The sequence below is a fragment of the Pundamilia nyererei genome, unplaced genomic scaffold, assembly GCF_000239375.1.
Source record: "Pundamilia nyererei isolate P.nyererei 1_Seehausen unplaced genomic scaffold, PunNye1.0 scaffold00021, whole genome shotgun sequence".
NCBI classification, from domain to species: domain Eukaryota; kingdom Metazoa; phylum Chordata; class Actinopteri; order Cichliformes; family Cichlidae; genus Pundamilia; species Pundamilia nyererei.
The window spans coordinates 2,075,399-2,095,094 of record NW_005187422.1 but is presented as its reverse complement, the minus strand read 5'-3'; the positions used below and the strand labels follow the sequence as shown (position 1 = coordinate 2,095,094).

Genomic DNA, 19,696 nt, shown 5'->3' with positions numbered 1-19,696 from the left:
ATTATTTTGTTGTTTCAGCAACATTACATTTAAAAACTGTACTTTTGAGTTAAAATATATATTTATAATTTTAATAAATGACAAATTAAAAAGGCATGAACATTTTCTTTGTATCGAAAAAATATCGAGCCGTGACACCAAAGTATCGAACCAAACCGAACCGCCAAATTGATCACTTCCTTTATATTATTTTGGACTGGTGACTTCAGTTTTTTTAATGACCTAGCTACAGCATTCTGCATAACAGTGTTTTGTCCTGTCATGGCATTGGCCAACAGTGACGTCATGTTTTTCCCTGCTTGCTGTGTTGCTCCCCAGGGCCCTGTAGTCAGTGGAACCCAGCGATGTCTCTGCATAGTGCACAAGGGTATGAGAGATGAGTTGGCACAAAAAAAACAGGGAGGGGAAAAAAGCGAAGTGCTTTTGAATTAGCCACTGTACTACTGAGCCTTGGCCAACCAATAAAAAAGAATCAATGCTGCACCAAAGACTCAAGGGTAACATTCACTCTGAACAACCCATTACTGTCTCAGCAAAGCCACATTTCATTTATAGTCCTACATTACAGTCACATCACTTCTGGAATGCTCCGCATTAATCATGGCCAAGCTGTCCATGTTAAATCCTCCATCACTGCTTTCAAGATGTTCCTCTTTTGAAACAGACATGAGATCACAAAAAAAGAGCTTGAGAGGAATTGCATCAGCTCTGAAAATAGAGGGGTGTGAAGATGAGCAAAGTTTCATTTCCCGTGTGCAGTTGTAACCACCTCTAATTGAATTTCAAAAGATTTCCAAACTTATTCTAATATTGCCTTCACTGCGCTCATCCCTGCGGTCTTTGACATGAAGTGAATATTGAGTTGAAGTGCCCCTCACTTCAATACCAGTTCAGACTCCTCTTAAAACATGGAGAGTAATGCTGATTAATCCTAGGAAGGAGTCTGTCCGCTCTCACCGTATGCAGCATGACCTTGAACAAACCATGTGCTGTCCCTCATTTTTGAGAGAGACCTGGTGACTGCAGTGCTGGACTTGCCGTGACAGTGACTGCTCACTGCACTTATGCAACATTAAGCCATCTGCCGAGTAGAGCCCTCTTGTGGCTGTGTTTCACCTTTCAACTGCTCTTGAACCCACTTAGAAGCATATTCAGGGCTCTGCCACTATGTAAGTTATTAACAAGTCTTTCAAAATGTCTCAAATCTCATATCTACTCCAGCTGCAGATGTCACATTTTAGTGGTGGAAATGCATTTCTAAGCACATGTTAGGGAACCCCTTGGTTAATTATATAGTGAGTTTAGATTTTAAAAGAAGCAAATAAAACCCTGGAAGTATTTTTGCCTGTTAGCATGAAAATGAACCAAAGGAACTTTCTTCTGATAAAACGATGCAACAAATGATTATAGATTGTGTGACAGGACTACCTTAAGGAGTCAGTAGCATCCGTGTAGTCTGTCCTAAAGTAGAACCTTTCTGAAAAATTAAGGTAACACTTAAAGCCTTTTTCCACTAGTACCTACTTGACACAGCTCGACTTGCCTGAACTGGATTTCACATGTTTTCCGTTACAATCGAGTACCACCTAATGTGCGTGGGGTTGTTATAGCGTGTGACTGAAAGTCCGGTGATGTCATTTGTATACAACACAAACGCCACAATAATAGAGGATGTCAAAGTGATGGTATACCTGCTGCTGTGCATAAGGCTTTTTGTCAGAAAAGGAGAAACTCAGCAATAAGCGGAAGAAAATGGATGGATGGATTTCCCTCATTGCTGGGTTTTTAAAAAATGGCGGTTTAGATTTTTGTGAATGAGACACTCATGACTCATGGAGTGATGCAACTGACTAGCCAATGCAGTCTGTTGATGTCACATTTTTGGATCGCCTCAGATCGCCTGAAACCCCAGCCAAATAGGCACTAAAAAGGTCTGGGTACCATGTACTACCACCTGTTGGAAAACCATAAACCTAATGTTGAGTTGAACTGCGAAGTTGAACTTCTCACAAAACAATCAAAATCAAGAAGCAGTCAAAATTCAGCATGGTAAAAAAATAATAGCAGATATTAGATGCTCTGAAAATGAGGTTTATGCCATGTAGACACAGGTCTACATCTGTGTAGACACAGACTGGAAATACTGTGTTGCCAGCTAAGCCACCAGCTGTCTGTTTGCGTCCACTAATTCACTGAACTGGACCTTTCAATCATGTTTGTGGTGTTACTAGCATTTTATTTGCAACCTGTGGTTATTACTAATTAGATGGAAGGAAAGTACTGATTTCTGTTCAGCGCATCTTTCCAGCTAAGCTTACCGGCATTAGCTCTTAACTGAGCACGCCAACCTCTAAACCAAATGCAATCAGTACTAGTTTAAAGCAAAAGAAAAAAAAAGCCCAACATGGTGGTAGTCAATACATCAGCACTTTACAAACGTGTTATTAGGTGGTAGCTATGTCCATCTATTGATCTGCTAGCCTGTGCCACTTTTTCATATTCTTCCTTCCATATTTTGTGGTGAGTTGGAGATACAAATTTTGGTGACCACTAAGCCTAATATGCACTGAACATTGCACGTGAATTGTGATTTATAATAAATCCTTTTTTTTAAACAACTAGATGGTAACAATCACTGTGTGTGACAAAGTTTCATTCATATATTATATTAGAATCATATTAGTGAAATAACATAAGGTAAGATACTGAGAATCTAAGTATCCTTTAACTTGCTGATAGACCTAGGGTAAACAGTCTGCAGCTGCATGCTTCTCTGTATCTCATGTTAAAATCTAAGCTGCATACCCATGGGTAATTCACACAGACTGTGAGAGGGGAAATTTAAGTATGCAGTGAAGACAAGAAAACGTCTTCCAGGTTCACAACATGGATTTCAGAAACCCAAAAACTTTATGACAAGGCTCTTGCCAAATGCTGTTACAGCTGACATTTCCACAGACACACATGAGGACAATGGAAGTGACATTGCTTTATTGTTTTCTATTTCCAGCTATGCACACCTTTTATTCTGTCTCATCTCCAACTGCAGCTGCTGTGCAGTGACTCATGTGGAGACATTTAGCACTCGTTCCTCGCTGAGCTCAACATGCATGTAGGAGTGAGCTGCCAGGTGCCAGGCTTGCTATTCTGTCCTCTCAATCACAGCAGTGAATATGGAATGAGACAAACCGGCTTATGTAAAGGCTTCCTGATTAATAAAACATGAGGAATTCAAATAAAAAGAATCCTAATCTTCTCATCAGGCTGCCGCCATCGCCTCTGACTGAATGCGAGGACTAAACTGAGGCCCATCAGTAACCGAGGGTTGCGGCGGTGTGATGGTGGTGGGGTGCAGTGTACGAGAACAGCAGAGGAGTCCAGGGAGAAAGCCTTTGATGTCGGAGCAGCATGTCAGATTAGTACAACAGCAGTGACTCAAATAGGGAGATGAGGGGAGCAAGGGAAGAGGCTCCTGCAGGCTAAAGGCAACAGCAGGGAGGGACAGGGCAATGTTACAGTGTCAGCAAGCTTCACATCTTTAGTGCACAAGCAACAGTACATTTGGCATAAATGAATACTTCGTTTAACTTAAAGAATTTTCTGTCTTAATACAGTTAATAAGATACGTTCAATTCTAACATTTAATGATAATACTGTATCATATATATTATCATTATCAATGTTGACATTATGTGTGTGTACTTGCTTGCAGCTTGCTTCATAATATTACAAAAATAAACCCTGTTGAGCAAAAAGCTTCAGCTGTTAGACTGCAGGTAGTAAATCTGGTAAACTGTAAAACACTGCTGACAATTGATCACAGCATTGGAAAACTATATGAGAACACTCTGTATTATTTTATTTATTGTTTTTCAGCCTGCATTTTGAACAATGCTACCTGCTTTAAGCTAGGCAGCTAGCAAACCTTTTCTTATCTATACACATTACAAGTTTTGTCTCACTAAACTATTTTAGTTTTGTATTTCCATAGCCTATTGTATGTAAGTCTGCATTATTTTATTTTAATTTACTGACTACCTTTTGAAATATGCAACATTTCGTGAGCTAGTCGGTTAGCAAGATTAGTTAAAAGCAATATAAACTGTAAAATGAAAATGTAGAGCTAAAGGGAAATTGAGAATTGCTAAAACTTTTAATGCGTCCCCAAATGCAGTCGCAAAAACCATCAAGCGCTACGATGAAACTGGCTCACATGAGGACCGCCCCAGGAAAGCCAGACCAAGAGCCACCTCTGCTGCTGAGGATACATTCATCCGAGTCATCACGTGGCACGAATGAGAACCCACACACACAGTGTTGCACGTTGCTATGCGTTTTCTTGTGTATACGTTTAGACACTTTCTGTCTGAGCAGCTTACCAGCTGCCACACCGCTCTCCCCTCCTGTCTGGCAACATCCTTTAAAGAGGAGTCATGATTCGATGATGGAGGTCAGGTGTGCAAGTCAGCCTCCCCCCTAACACCACACTGGGACCTCACTCCACACGTCCTCTGCAGCCGAGCCACAAACCACACCCCTCCACACACCAGCCTCAGGAACCGCATCTCAGATTAGAGCACAGATAAATGCCACACAGAGTTCCAGTAGCAGACACATCTCTACATCAACTGTTCAGAGGAGACTGTGAATCAGGCCTTTATAGTCAAATAGCTGCTAAGAAACCACTACTAAGAAAAAAACACAAGCAGAAGAAATTTGTTTGGGTCAAGAAACACAGAGTGGACACCACCAGTGGAAATCTGTGCTTTGGTCTGATGAGTCCAAATTTGAGATCTTTGGTTCGACCTGCCGTGTCTTTGTGCGACGCAGAAAAGGTAAACGGATGGTCTCCACGTGCATGGATCCCACCGTGAAGCATGGTGGAGGAGGTGTGATGGTGTGGGGTGCTTTGCTGGTGACACTGTTGGGGATTTATTCAAAACTGAAGGCACACTGAACCAGCATGGCTACCACAGTATCTTGCATTTAGTTAGACCATCATTAATTTTTCAACAGGACAACGACCCTATACACACCTCCAGGCTGTGTAAGGGCTATCTGACCAAGAAGAAGAGTGATGGAGTGCTGCACCAGATGGCCTGGCCTCCACAGTCACCTGACCTTAACCCAATCGAGATGGTTTGGGATGAGATGGAGCGCAGAGTGAAGGCAAAACGACCAACAAGTGCTCAGCATCTCTGGGAACTCCTTCAAGACTGTTGGAAAACCATTTCAGATGACGACCTCATGAAGTTCATCGAGAGAATGCCGAGAGTGTCCAAAGCAGGAATCAAAGCTAAGGGTGGCTGTTTTACTACATAATTCCATATGTGTTCATTCATAGTTTTGATGCCTTCAGTGAGAATCTACAATATGGAATAAAGAAAAAACATTAAATGAGAAGGCATGTCCAAACTTTTGACTCTTAGTGTAAATGCCAAAATGTGAATTTGAATCCACCTTTGGGCTACAATGTTTTTGGCGGCACATATTGTTCTGCACCATCTCTAGCAGAGACAATGATGTAACCTGTATGGGCTGATCAAGGCGGCTGCTTATCACCACTTAACGAAGTCCATAGGGAGAGATTTTAATACATGGCATGCTGTTCTGTTCTCAGCCTAGTTGGTAAAGCAAAGACCTGTCTGACAACCTTTAAACTTCAGGGTAACAAGTATTTGGGTTAAATCAGTCTTCAGTGCTTAACAGATGCTAAAAGCACTGAGTGAGGACTAAGCACAAATGGCAAGTGATTTTCCATTTCTGGTTACAACCTTGTAATTCAGAGGAAATGTTTACATTGTAAGAAGTCATTTGTATTAAGTCCGGTCGATTGTGCAGCTGATTCAGTTTGACATTGCCCAGCTGGGTGCTGTGATAATACCACCATCAGTGATCTGTCACTCCCCTTTTCCTCCCCTCTAATGGATAGGATTCTTCAAGTAGAAGGATCAAAGCCGCAGTAGGGGGCTCGGAAAGGGTTAGCACCGATCTGAGGGGATGGAGAAGTGGGGGAGGAACAGGACAGGCAGGTTTGCACTTGCTGCATTGCCTGAGCTCTGTCTGTCTAATGCTGCACTGGAAATGTCCAGCTTTTGGGGAGAAATCTGCCACAGTGCTTCAGAGATGAGATGAAATGAGATCTGAGCCTATTTGACATTTAGATAAAAATGGTAATAAGCGGCATATGACAGGACAACCCTGCCAGTGATGCCTTAGAGTTTCACATATACACCAACGCTGTTACGTAACTATAACAACCACAACAACGTGACAAGCAGTAGAAACCGAAGGCATGAACACAACGGTATTCGCCGCCAGCGAGAGAACTTGAACATCCTTTTCTGCAGCATTGCTGTGGCTCTCCTTCTCTAAAGACAGCCAGCCGAAGGAGTCCAATGTTCAAACAGACTGTAACATCACACACTCGTGAAAATGAAAGTGTGGCATGCATGCCACAAGATGAATGAATCCTGTCATGTGCATTATACTGCAACCCCCACACTTATGATTCAGTAACTGAGCCTCTTATTTGTAGAGATACAGCAGCATCAATGTCTGCACTCATCACTTTGGCTGTGAAACCATGGACCGTATATAAAAGATGGGTGTATGTAGGCACGCATTGCTTTTGGAATTTGTATTTCCAAGTCCCAACATTGCCATTTTGAATGATGCCATGTAATATTTCTGGATTTTTGGAGCCACTGAGCAACAGCCTCTGGAATGAAGCCAACGCAGAATATACAAAGACAGCATTTCATCTAATGGCAACTTGATGCCGACTCCAAAAGCAAGTCAAACCCCAAGGACTCCCTCATTGAAATGCCCAACTTCACAGCATTAAAAGCCATGTTCATGGTCTGGTGCAGGAAAAAAAATGGTTTAAACCTCTATGCATAATCACTGTGGAGTGGTGGAGGGGTTAGGGGCAAGGTACCACCATAAATATGGCCAAGAGTTCATTTCAGTAACCAGCTAGCTGCCCATGTTAGCAAACAATCAAAATGGCCACACCCTTAACTTTAAGCATTAACAGTATGGAGATGGATGACTCTTTTTTTTTTAAGAAAAATCACCCTCCACACAGCTGTTACAAAGGGGAAATATTCATAACGGCCAAAAGCTTTTAAGTGTGAGGCTGTAAACATGTAAAGTTGTACATTTTATCATCTGAGGATTGACTCATTCCAGAAGCCAGCCTCTAGTGGCCATTAGAGGAAGTGTAGTGTTTGGCACTTCCGTGTTGGCTTCAGTTTTCGGACCTTGAGGTTGCCGTTTACCTGAAACCAGTTGAATGTACTGCTGGAAAACAAACAGCATTGTGCTTCCAGCCTGCAAATAATCAACTCACTTTCACATGAGTCTGTCGCTCAGTACCTTTGAAAGCAGAACATTTTTATGACTCCTGCTTCACATCTACACAGCAACAGTGAACGCCTTCCCACAGACTCCCGGTGGAACTGCGAATCCCACCTCACGAATAAGCACAACTCACGGCCTAAGTGGCATTTCGCTTTGAATTGCTGGCTGCTGTACATCACCAGTGTGGAGCAGACAGACAAACACCATGTCGTCTCACAGTTGGAGAGCCAAGCGCTGCCTTCTGCCATTTAGATCACCATGGAAACAGCCAAATACACAACCAGCACTCTCGTCAGCTTCGGCTCAACACACTGCAGTCCATGTGTGATAGCAACTTGTGTGCCCCCATGCTGCAAGAACACACCTCGTTCACAAATGCAGAAATAAGAGAGCGAGAATAGTGAGGGGGAGGAGAGAGAGAACACCCAGTTCTACATCATGACATCGTGTTTATTCAAAGATGTCACAGCTTGATGATGTGAAGGAGATTTGGGCAATGAGGAGCTGATGTTACAAGTCTGGATGCCATTATTGGGATAAAATCAGTGCAATGCTTAAAAAGGGGGACTCTACATATGACCTGCATGACACTAGTGGGGGCAAAAACCCATCATAGCCTGATTCATTACGGTGTGGTTGATATTTTAAAGGCAGCCACACATAAGGCCTACTTCTCACAGCCAGAGCGAGCACTGGGTAGTAAATGACGCACGTTTACAACACAAGCACACAAATGAAGTGGGACCACCACGGGTGCAGTCTGCGTGACTGGATGCGGGCGAGCCCGGACTCCGTGATGTCACGCCTACCCAGTCGACCGCGTGAAGCAGCAGTAAATGAGACAGCTGACACATGTCCAACAAGCAGTCGGATTACCGCCCCCCCTCCTCTTACCTGCTCTGTGCGCTTCACCCAGGCGGACCTCGGTGATGCTGCTCGGGTCACTCTGAGATCTTCCCCGCTGCAACACACAGTCCTCCTCCAGCCCATCCGATGATGCCATGGTGAAAACAAGACGGCGACACGAGACTGAAAGGGGCGATCTCCGTCAGCCAAGGTCACCGGCATCAAGAGGTGGTGCGGATTAAATGTGGTCGGAGTGCTGCAGCTGCAGCTCCTGGTCCCCGAAAAGCAGCAGCGCTGGGGAAATCCATTACGCGCGCAGCATCATGGCGCCTTCAGGTGTTGCTCGCAAAATCAGCAACGTTAACAGGTAGTAAGTGAATTTGAGTGGTAAATAAAACTAGGAAAGCGCAATATTGATTCAAATTCATATAATAAAGAACTCCATTTAAATCTGTCCTCTGTTGCAGTCCCGGTTTGTGCAATTTGGTAAGAAAGGCTTGTGGCTTTTAGTGTTTTTTCTTTGCCCTTTAATGTCTTAAATATCAGGCCACATTTGAAAGCAATAGATCCTACAGCCTCTGAAGGTAGCATCAGAGTCATGGCCTGCTTGGTATTAGCTGAAAATGGGCAGCGTCTTAATGGAATCTTCCTCTGAATCCATGCTTTGGTTTCAGCCTTCTGTCCAGTTCATGCAAACCATGTCAATGTTGGTTAAATTCATAGTTTGTGCTGCTCGATCCCTCTGAAGTCTGCTGCGCTGTTCTCTCCTTAATACTTCAGATCAACGCTTGAATCACTTTAAGCACCAAATACATCTGAATATAAGGAGGAGAGGCAGTGCATAGCAGTCAGAATTTGACATCAGTGCCAGAGACATCGTTTTCAGTTCACTGCCATGGCCAAAGTCATTAACACAGACGTAACACTATTACATGTGAGATACTTCAGCTTTAGGTTTGAAATGGCAGTTATCACCGGTGATTATGTATTAAAAAGGTTGGTCTTATGAGTATAACATGTTATCAACACATTTCCATCAACAAAGCGAAAGTAGCAAAAAAACAAACAAACATAACAACATGCAGGTATAATGTAAAGTACATTTGGGAAAATGTTTCTCCCAAATGATGCACTGAAAACTGTAGTTTATAGACTTGACTCAGTCATGGTTCCTGCAGTGAACAAATCTTTTTTTTTTTCAACAAAAACAAAATCAACAGTCAACCTTAAACAATCAGTCACTGTAAAGTTAAAGTCAACAGCAACATAAAAAAAAATCCGTTTCAACTCAAGATTGCAACAGTGCACAAAGTCTTCACATTTAGCAAGAACATTTTGGTTTTTTACAAATCGTTTTTGAAAAGATTAAATATCAGGTTAACTGCACACACATAGAAAATTGTTCTTTTGGTACAGCTTTTGAAGAGTTGTGGATACATGTCGCTGACTCAACACAGATGATGCACATTTCCTGATAGTCATCTCTGCGTCTCTGGCCTGCTGCTCTGTTTCTGTATATACGATATTTAATTAATAATGACAGTTTTATGGAATTTCTAAACTAAAATTTAACTAATAATTGATTTTTAATTTAAAACCACAAACAGACGATAAATTTTAATAAAAAGCTGATAGTTGGATTTATTGAGTTGATGAAAGGTACAAAGACACTGCACACTGTAAAATGTAAATAAAAACAATGCAATAATTTGCAAATCTTAAAAACTCATATTTTATTCACAATACAAAGTATGTCAAGTGTTTAAATAATTTTTTTTAAAGACTATTTGGAATTTGATGGCAGTCTCAAATCCCTCTAGAGAGGGTAACACTGTGTAGTCTCATTTATCTAATTTTCTTTAACAACAGACTGTAAAGGTCTGGAAACTGTTTGCGAATGTATACTAAAACCTACTACCTTGTGACTGCTTACCAAACTTAGAAATGAAAACAGTAAACCAACTGTAAATACTTTAAACTGTCCATGAGTGTCCCTAACGCCATCCCTGTAAATGCCATAATGTGACCAGAATGACTGGTAAAGGAAAATCATTATTCTGCTCTGACTGTTTCAAGCACAGCTAACAAGACTGATGACTCCTCGACAAGTAAGAGACGTATTGTTTCCTCCTTATTAAGACGTTCCCTTCAAAATGCCGACAGAGTAAAACTCAAATCAATAAACATGTTGTTCTCAGACACTCATTTACATATTTTGCCATATGCCAATGATAACACACTACAACATTAACAATGTAAAGGAAGACCTGCTATATAAACGCTGCACAAATATGCAGTGAACCAGTCAGGTGGTTCATTTTCTAATCACAATATAGACACCTTAGTGTTGATACGACAGCACACCTTCAGGGGTCATGAGGAGTCCATGCCTCGATGGGTCAGGGCAAAAAGAGGGAACCAACACAATATTAGTCAGGCGTTCATAATGTTATACCCGATCCGTGTCTTTGCAAAAGTGCAAAATAAATGGATCCAATTCAAGTGCTGAGAAACTTTGGTACTTTAATGGTAGTAGTAAATGTCTGTGTTTTGTCCCAACGCTAGGTGGCAGTTATGAACTTTTCACCATTTTTTCCTTTTACAGTGTAGAAGAAGTTTCCAAACAAACATGGCGGAGAAAGAACTCGGCGGATGTCATGAAAATAGCGGTTTAATCGATAAAAACAAAATTCTGGAAGCTAATGAGGCACTGAAATCAGAACAAGATGAAGTTTCGCAGAGCCGTAACTCTCAGTATCAGCAGGACCTGAAAAGCGTCCTCCTCACCAGCGTTTTAAACCTGGAGAAGCTGGATGTCGACCTGTACCGGTAAGTTTCCACTGCAGCTCGCTGTTTGATGTGTACTGGTCCCCGCTCGGTATACAACAGGAAGGTAATATTTAAAACACGTCATTGTAGGCAGCGACCTCCCAAACCTTCTCTATCTGCTGCTGACTCTGTTTGAGCTTCTGGTACCACAGGTGTTGACAACCAGGGACCTGATTGGCTCCTGATTAGCAAGCAGCACCTGTGAGCGTGGACCCTCCTACAGCGGTCAGCAGGTGTCTGCTCTAAGCACGCCACGTTTGACTGATTAGGAATCAATGGAATAGGCATTTGTTGTCATTGTACATGTACAACGAAATTATGGCCTTTATTGAAATTTTGCATAGGACAACTTCAAGCCTGTTTTCCACAAAACCAAGCTGCCGCATTATCTGGATGGAGCCCTAGTACCAACTCCAAATTTAAGGCCAAATATTCCACATAACAGGGGATGCGCTCCCTGTTATGTGGAATATTTGGCTCTCATGCCGACGATTTGGCACATTGCGTCGGTATGTTAGACATTGGGATGAGAACGTGTTGGGAGGAAAGTTATGTTCAGCAATGAGTTCATATTCTGCGACAGCAACGGGATCATAGGGTCAAAGTGTGGAGAAGATGTAGAGAACACTACACTGATTGCTGCACCAGCTTTTGGTGGAGGCAGTGTGATGGTGTGGGGCAGCGTCTCCCTCACTGGAAAAGCAATGCTTGTCATCAACAGAGGCGTAAGATGATAGATCCAAATGTGGCACCATTTAAGGGGAAATAAACAGGATTTCAAATGGTATATAAATAAAATAATCCACCAAACACAAATTTTCTTTACGTTCTGTGATAAGTTCAGTTCACCTTTTATAAGCATTTGCCTGATTACCATTCAGCAGTGTATCCTCTGTTCCCACAGGGGGACCCACCACTGGGTGCCCCGCACTCAGCGTCTGTTTGGAGGTCAGATAGTTGGCCAGGCCCTGGTGGCTGCGGCCAAGTCTGTGAGCGACAGCCTGTACGCCCACTCCCTGCACTGCTACTTTGTCCGAGCAGGTAAGATGAGCTGAACTTCCTCGGTGATGAAAGAATAACATTACAAAGAATCCATTTGGAAGTCAGCAAAGACAGAGAGAAAGAGACAGCATACAGATTGGCTTAAATAGCTTCATCTCCTCTTCTTTTCCTGTACAAGCAAATGTGCACCTGTTTTCATTTTCAGTCAGTTATGATAGCACTTTACTGTTCTTGGTGTTTTCCAGGTGATCCGAAGGTTCCGGTGCTTTACCAAGTGGACCGCACGCGAGATGGCCGCAGCTTCACCGTGCGCTCTGTGAAGGCCATCCAGCATGGACAGCCCATACTAATCTGCCAAGCCTCCTTCCAAACACTGCAGCCCAGCCCCCTGCAGCACCAGTTCCCCATGCCAGTGGTCCCTCCGCCTGAAGACCTCCTCACCGTGGAGGAACTTATTCACCATTACCTCAGGTAGCATTGACTTTATTTATTATTGTGGATTAGACTGTGCCTTTGTCTGATCCACATTGTGCTTAAAGTTATATAAAATAACATTAAAAGTCACTGTTTTCTGTAAATTTTAGGCACCTTTGAGGCTTCCTCAGGCAGAATGGCCTCTAAAGTCACACTGACCAAAACTTTGTGTCAAGGAGCAGTCTTGTAAACGACACTATTGCAGATCGCTTTAGTTTCTTTTCTTTTTTTAAACTTATATAATCATCTATAATCATGTTTCCAGCTTCACTGTTTTCTTTCTGCATTGTGTCTTTGTTTGCAGGCGTATACAGTAAGGAGCTGAGAGGAAGTGCTAAGAAACAAGAGCTTTTTCGCTTGGACAAGTCCAGATTGTGTTGTTTCTCCTACGACACATATCAGCTGATTAAAACTTAGATTTAACTGTTGGTTAAGCTGTTGTTTACAACACTAATATCTCAGTCCAGCTGTAAAGTCTGCTAAATTTGTCATTATCCATCTGTCTAGTTTCAGGTACCCTGTGGGGTTTTTTGTATTCACTTTAGTTATAATCATATAAAACTTCACTTTATTTATTATGCAAACTTCATGGATTAGGATCATTAATCAGGAGAAACCACACTAGCATTTTATTTTTGAAGTCAAAAATCTTGAAGTTCATAGACATCAAAAAATGTAAAACTTATTATTATTGTTTAAAACAACAGTTTTGCTAACAGTGCTATTATGCATTACTAAAGAACTGCAGTTAGAATAAATAAAGCAAACATATAACTGTGTTTTCTCTCTGTCTGTGGGTTGTTTTGCAGTAAACCTGACCTGGCAGAGGAGGCAAAGAAAGGCCTGAAAAAACTGCTGGCTAATGAAGTCCCCATTGAGATAAAACCAGTCAACCCAGCACACTTTTACAGACTGGGTCCAGAGCAACCAAGAAGGCTGTTTTGGGGGCGAGCACGAGGACATATTGGTAAAATATCATTGTCATCCTGCCTCGTGTTTGAGATCAGAGTAAGACGTATGGTACATGCTAAGCTGTTTTTGTTGTGTGTTTGCGTAGGGGAAGGTAACATGAAGCTGCACTGCTGCGTTGCTGCTTATGTGTCAGACTTTGCTCTGCTGGGCACAGTGCTGCTGCCTTACCCAGAGTACAGGGCCAAGTTCGCCGCCTCGCTCGACCACTCCATGTGGTTCCACAGCACGTTCCGCAGTGATGAGTGGATGCTGTACGAGTGTGAGAGCCCATGGGCAGGTCAGTATGTTGATCACATCTCAAGAACGAATGCAGAACACAGTAAAGCATATGTTTTTAACATCAGAATATGACCGGTCATGTTTCCAGCTTCACTGTTTTCTTAGGTAAGCACTTTGTTTTTATTTTGAAACAAAGTCCACAAGTAATGTCCTGCATTATTCAAACTAGTAGCTTGAACTCGTTTGCAAAGCAGTCTTTGTTTTTCTGTCCCTGGGAACACATGGTATGTGTTTCATTTTTATTCGATTAAATATTGTTTTTAGCTTTTCTTTGTTATAATTTGTTGTCATGGGTGATAGATAGATAGTTCATCAGTGCATGATTATTGTTACACCCCATGAGTTATTTGTTCCCATCCTCATTACAGTGTTTATAATCCATCATCTGTGTTTGTTTTAAGTCTTTTAGTCTAATTATGTTGATAACTACCTAAACTAATAACTGTGCATACCATTTATAATACTAAAACATTTAAAGTGTTTCTCTGATGTCTCTGATGTCTGATATCTATACTTATAGATATCTATTACTTACATAGGAATAGTAGTGGTAGAATAGTTATATTAAGCTATATAGTTTATGTCTTGCATATTTCCACAACCATATCTATAATCACTGTGTATGCTACCGTTGTATATTGTGTATTATCTTACTTATTTTATATTTGTTTCTATTTTATTTGTATTTTTTGTATTTTCCTTCTGATATCTGTACCTGAGCTGAGGTAACAAACCCCCCCCCCATGCATAAGTATAACTATGCATGTGACGAATAAAGAACCTTGATCCTTGAAATTTCCCCGTTGTGGAACCAATAAAATCTTATCTTAAGTAGTATTAATGTAACAGTAGTATTTTTGAGTACCATCATCAGTGATGATGATTGTTGTGTATTTGGTTCTAACTTTCAAAGACTTTGTATTTGTTTATGCTTTGCTTGTCCTTTTGTCCATTCCTGAAATGACTTTCTGTTTTGTGCCCTACAGGGAGCAGCAGGGGACTGGTGCAGGGCCGAATGTGGAGAAGAGATGGGATGCTGGCTGCCTCATGTTCCCAGGAGGGTGTCCTGAGAGTGAAACCAGTCACTGAGCCCAGCAAATTATAGGGATACTTTATGTGTTTCCTTTTGAAACCCTAATTTATTTGTATAATCTAATTATATGATTAGCAAAAGAATTCTAAACGTTTAAAAATTAATATATGAAAGCATGATTTTTTTTATTTTTTATTTTTAATAAATGTATTTTCCGTCAATAAAGACTAAAATAGTTGTAATGGATGCACGCTTGTCATTTGTTTGAGAAATGCCTTCATTCTCACACATAAACATGATTCAATCCTTCATTCATATTCCTACAGGAAATTCTCCTTATCAAGGCAAAGACTTGAATATTCACATAAGTCAAAAGAGACATGTACAGTGTGAAGGTGCCGCACAGGTCTTATGTACAAGCTTCACACACACAAAACTGAAGTGTGTACTTTGTGCCTACATTTTCGTCAGCTTTTATTCTGAAGTTGTTTTTTCCGGAAGTCTAACCTCGAGCGTCGCCTAGGCCTGTGTGTAGCTCCAAACAAGTTGTGTTTAACTTGTTCTGCCCAATATTTTCAGGCATGCCTCGGGTCTATGTTGGCAAACTTAGCTACCATGTTCGAGAGAAAGATATTCAAAGGTTTTTTAGTGGCTATGGCAAATTATTAGAGATCGACCTGAAAAATGGGTAAGACCGTCTCATCTTTCTTAGCTGCTAGCTAGTGAGCTAGCTTGATGTTATTTTAATGTTAACCCCGAGAGTTGATGCCCTAGTAGGGACAGTGTGCGGTGCTAACCGCGGTAATGTCAGCTAAAAGTTGAATTTGCGGTACAGTGTCCTGTCTTTTGTCATTTAAGTTTTACAAAGCTCTGCTTTTGGTACTTTTAGCTAATTTTTCTTCGCTAACATTACACTAGCTGCTTGGGAAACGCTACAGGGTCAATCATCAGTTTAAATATGAGAATTTGTCAGTGAGCGCAAATAAGGGGACTCTATCAGCTGGCTGCCAGCTGGTTGTATTCTGGTTATATGCCTACAAAACAGAAAGACTGCTGAGCACAAATATAATAGTTAAGTGTAAGTTTTAGATAATTGCTGTATTAGAGAAATAGATTGCATATAATTACCAAATCAGATCAGATAGTCAGAGTCTATGATAAACTTTACAGAAATATTCCTAGATTAATTGCCATAGCTTCCCAAATCCCTTTATTCCCTTGCTTGTAAAGTTTGACAGGAGCACCAGGATTTTTAAATTGGAAAGCAGTTCTCTTAGCCGCTGATTAAAAGTTTACCATATTAGACAGTCTTTAGAGTTAATTATGAATCATTTGCATTAATTGGTAATGATATTAATGGCTAGTGTTTGCCATTGTTTTGACTCCTGCACACTGATTCTTAGGTACGGCTTTGTCGAGTTTGAGGACATGCGAGATGCTGATGATGCTGTGTATGAGCTGAATGGAAAGGAACTTTGTGGAGAGCGGGTCGTTATTGAGCATGCCCGTGGACCCAGGAGAGACGGATATGGCTATGGGGGACGTAGTAAGTTGAACACGTCTGATTGAGAGCAAAGCATGATTGTCATACAGACGTGGGGTTCTTACACGTTTGTGCTAACTAACGTGAGCTACACTTGCACTGACTCTTGAAGCAAAGAATTAAATGAGTTTCACTGAAGCTGCCTGTACACATGTGACATGCCCTGCCATACACATTGCTAATTTACACGTCTATTCCCATTAGCACTCAAATCCATTGTGCCTTTGTGTAAAGAGAACTGTATTAAAATCCAATGAGTAACAGTGATTAAAGAAAAGGTAAGACTTGTGAAGCTACGATGTATTCAATTTGAAGTCGACATTAACACAGTGCTTGATGTTTCAATTTGAAAGAGTCCACTGCGGGCTGGGTCCGAGTCCAATGAGGGTAACGATGACTGCCTGACCTGTTTGGCCTGGGTTTTCTCCCTTGAAATGTGTGTGTGACCTTTGCCCTTTGACCATTGGTTGACATAACCGGAAGCCGTGATGACAGCACCCTTTTCCAATAGACCAGGGTGATGGTGAGGAATCCTGTTGGTTTTACTGACGCAAGACATGTCGCAGAGGATCGAGCCAACACGCGTTTGAGCCTGTGAATTGGCTCCCTGTACTCTGTAGTAAAAGAGTTTGGTAGGTTTCATGTTTGTGTCATTGAGTTTCAAGTGGATAGAGTTCAGAACAAGGCATATTTTATTGTACAGTAAGACTAGAAAATAAGAAATTTAGAAAGAGCCTTGCCTTATATTTAAACTGTAGACTCTAAAACAGCTTCAACAGCAAGAATCAAGCATCACATTATTCCCAGTATATAAAGAGAAAAAAAAGAGGCGTTAGATGTGTCTTATAAGGACAGAATAAAAAATCTTTTTTTTTGTATATTTAGGCAAATCTGTAGCTGTTTAATAAATACAACTAAAGGAGAAGAACTGCTGTGTAATTCTTAATAAAGTGGTTTTTATTCCTTGTCCACAGGGCATAGGGTGCTGCACATTTTCTCTGTTCTTTAAATGCTAAATTAAGCGATCCCTGTCTACATATAAAACAATCAATAGGACTCTGGGATTTATACTAAAAACCACTGGCATCTTTAATCCCCTTCACTTACACAATTAAGACAGGTTCACAGGTATTAGTTGATGGTATAATTAATAGTTGAAGGAGGTTTAAGAACAAAAACAAGAGAGGTTCAGTCTGCAGTGATCTAGTAAATCTTTTTAGGCCAGTTTGGAGTCCTTTTTTTGAGGTTTTCTGGCCTTGAATGAAATGTTAGTCTCTCTGTCTTTGTTGAAGGTGGAGGCTACAGCAGTTGGAATCGCACCGGCAGGGATAAGTACGGGCCACCTGTTCGCACTGAACACCGCCTCATTGTGGAGAACCTGTCCAGCAGGTGCAGCTGGCAGGACCTTAAGGTGAGGCTTTGTATCTCCGGTCTCCTTTTCCTGACCATTTCTGCATGTCAGCAGAGGATGGCAGTTGCCCTTGCAAGAAAGAAAAATTAGCCTGGACCTAACCACCTACAGGATGAATGTGTTTTGAGATTTGATTGGCTGCTACACGAACAACCAAACTTCAGTTTCAAATCGATGTGCAACAAGCAAATTGCTTCCTGTGTGGGAACAGCTTAATAATGTCCAGTGGTAGATAGAGCTAACGTGCCACATGTCATCCACAACTAGCCACAGTCATTTTCAGAGTCATGTTTTTATTTGTCTCATAGGACTTTATGAGGCAGGCGGGTGAAGTAACCTATGCTGACGCTCATAAAGGACGGGCCAACGAGGGCGTCATCGAATTTCGTTCCCGTTCAGACATGAAACGAGCTCTGGAAAAACTGGACGGCACTGATATTAATGGAAGGAAGATTCGTCTGGTGGAAGACAAACCTCGCCGCCGCCGCTCATATTCTGGCAGCAGATCCAGGTAAGTGAGGCTTATATTTTTTTCATGCTTATCGTTTGTTCACTTTTCTTATGTTTTATCTGTTATTGCTGTTCAGCATAATTAAGGATTATTTTAAACTTAACACTTAATGTTGGTGGTGAGCAGATTTCCACGTCCACTTTAAAGTTGTTTTTACTTTCGAACCCACAGGTCTCGTAGCAGACGGCGCTCTCACAGCCGCAGAAGTAGAAGCTCGTCCAGGTCCCGCTCACGGTCAGTTACGTTTGAATGGCTTTGTCTCATGCTTTAAGCACATTTAGCTTTTTGTCTTTTCAGCAGCCGTTTTAATTTTAGTGGTTCCGCTTTGACGAAGACGGCAAACCCATTTGTCGTTTTCATGTGGACTGCTTCTTCATCTGTTCAGTTTTTTAAACTTTTCAGCAGCAGGAAGTCATGTTTTTGTCATGTTATTAAGGAAATATGGTGTCAGAGAAAGCCAAAAGTACCCAGTTACTGTGATTGACCCAGTTACATCTCAGTCCTGAAACCTGGGTGTGTGTGTGTGTGTTGCAGGTCTCGGTCACGCAGCAAAGGGCGATCTCGCTCCAGGTCAGAGGGGAAGTCGCATTCCAGATCCAAGAGGAAATCCCGTTCTAAATCTCCAGAGAAGTCTCGTTCTCGCACTCGCAAATCTCACAGTCCCTCCAAGAGCAGCACTCGGAAGTCTCGCTCCAAGAGCTCATCCAAAGTCAAGGCCACGCGCAAATCCCGGAGTCGTTCCAAGGAGAAGTCGTCCAGTAAGAAGTCACGAAGCCGATCAAGGTCCCGTTCAGAGAGTAGGGGAGAGAAACATACCTCCAAATCACCCCCGAGCAAGGAGGCATCCAAGTCCCCTGCCAAGCACTCCGCCTCCCGCTCCAAGTCTCGCTCTCGATCCAGATCAGCCTCGCAGGATTGATTGGATCTCTGACAATCTCAGGCCTGTCTGAGGTGTTTACAGAAGCAGAAAGGTTTCAATCTTCTGGCACAAACTGGGAGGCTGTGAAATCTATAAATCTGTCTTTTCTTGACAGTCTTTCTTTTTTCTTTTTTTTTTTTTGTTTCTTCGTTTGTATTTTCTGTTAAATTAAATAGTTATTAGATGAAACTCTTTACGTGACAGTATTTCTCTCTTTAGTGAAGTCCAAATGTACAATTTGAGTCGAACCGCTGACAGCAGCAGCGAAAGTTGCTTCATATTTTTTCAGTCCCAACTAATACTTTTGTAATGAATACATTTGCATGGTTTGTGATGGTTGTTTTTTAGCTGTTTGCCTTTTAAAGTCCCCAGTCATTTTGAAACAGTCTACATCATTTATTTGTAATGTTATATTGTAATAAAATAACAGAATAAAAAGAACAAGCTCTGCTGTTTTTTCTTAATGTTTAACAATATTTATTTAAATTTTTTTTATTTACTAATATTCATTC

The 19,696-nt window shown here is 41.5% G+C and overlaps 3 protein-coding genes across 7 annotated transcripts in view; 2 read left to right on the top strand and 1 right to left on the bottom strand.

The window, feature by feature from the left end:
• phactr3b (phosphatase and actin regulator 3b) overlaps positions 1-8,523 on the bottom strand; it is a 56,955-nt gene extending 48,432 nt beyond the window's left edge. Inside the window, exon 1 of one of the 2 annotated variants that reach the window (XM_005726646.1) lies at positions 8,260-8,523. In XM_005726646.1, the coding sequence (XP_005726703.1) occupies positions 8,260-8,368 (109 nt within the window). In that variant the 5' untranslated portion in view covers positions 8,369-8,523. Of the gene's footprint in view, positions 1-7,582; positions 7,611-8,259 lie in introns of those variants that run through there. The other variant, XM_005726650.1, reaches the window with a different exon arrangement.
• acot8 (acyl-CoA thioesterase 8) lies at positions 8,523-15,003 on the top strand. Of its 3 annotated transcripts, none has more exons than XM_005726652.2 (7): positions 8,523-8,578; positions 10,817-11,040; positions 11,945-12,081; positions 12,288-12,513; positions 13,326-13,483; positions 13,574-13,765; positions 14,754-15,003. In XM_005726652.2, the coding sequence occupies exons 2-7, from the start codon at positions 10,841-10,843 to the stop codon at positions 14,870-14,872; spliced, it is 1,032 nt and encodes a 343-aa protein (XP_005726709.1). In that variant the 5' UTR covers positions 8,523-8,578; positions 10,817-10,840; the 3' UTR covers positions 14,873-15,003. The 3 variants fall into 3 exon arrangements, with proteins under 3 accessions (XP_005726709.1, XP_005726708.1, XP_013764696.1); XM_005726651.2 differs by lacking the exon at positions 8,523-8,578 and adding an exon at positions 10,602-10,729; XM_013909242.1 differs by lacking the exon at positions 8,523-8,578 and having other exon boundaries at positions 10,787-11,040.
• Positions 15,004-15,323: 320 nt separating this feature from the next.
• srsf6b (serine and arginine rich splicing factor 6b) lies at positions 15,324-19,615 on the top strand. Of its 2 annotated transcripts, none has more exons than XM_005726645.1 (6): positions 15,324-15,488; positions 16,204-16,346; positions 17,636-17,754; positions 18,063-18,265; positions 18,437-18,499; positions 18,800-19,615. In XM_005726645.1, exons 1-6 carry the CDS (start codon positions 15,382-15,384, stop codon positions 19,182-19,184), a joined length of 1,020 nt encoding a protein of 339 aa, XP_005726702.1. In that variant the 5' UTR covers positions 15,324-15,381; the 3' UTR covers positions 19,185-19,615. The 2 variants fall into 2 exon arrangements, with proteins under 2 accessions (XP_005726702.1, XP_005726701.1); XM_005726644.1 differs by having other exon boundaries at positions 17,633-17,754.
• Positions 19,616-19,696: the final 81 nt, after the last annotated feature.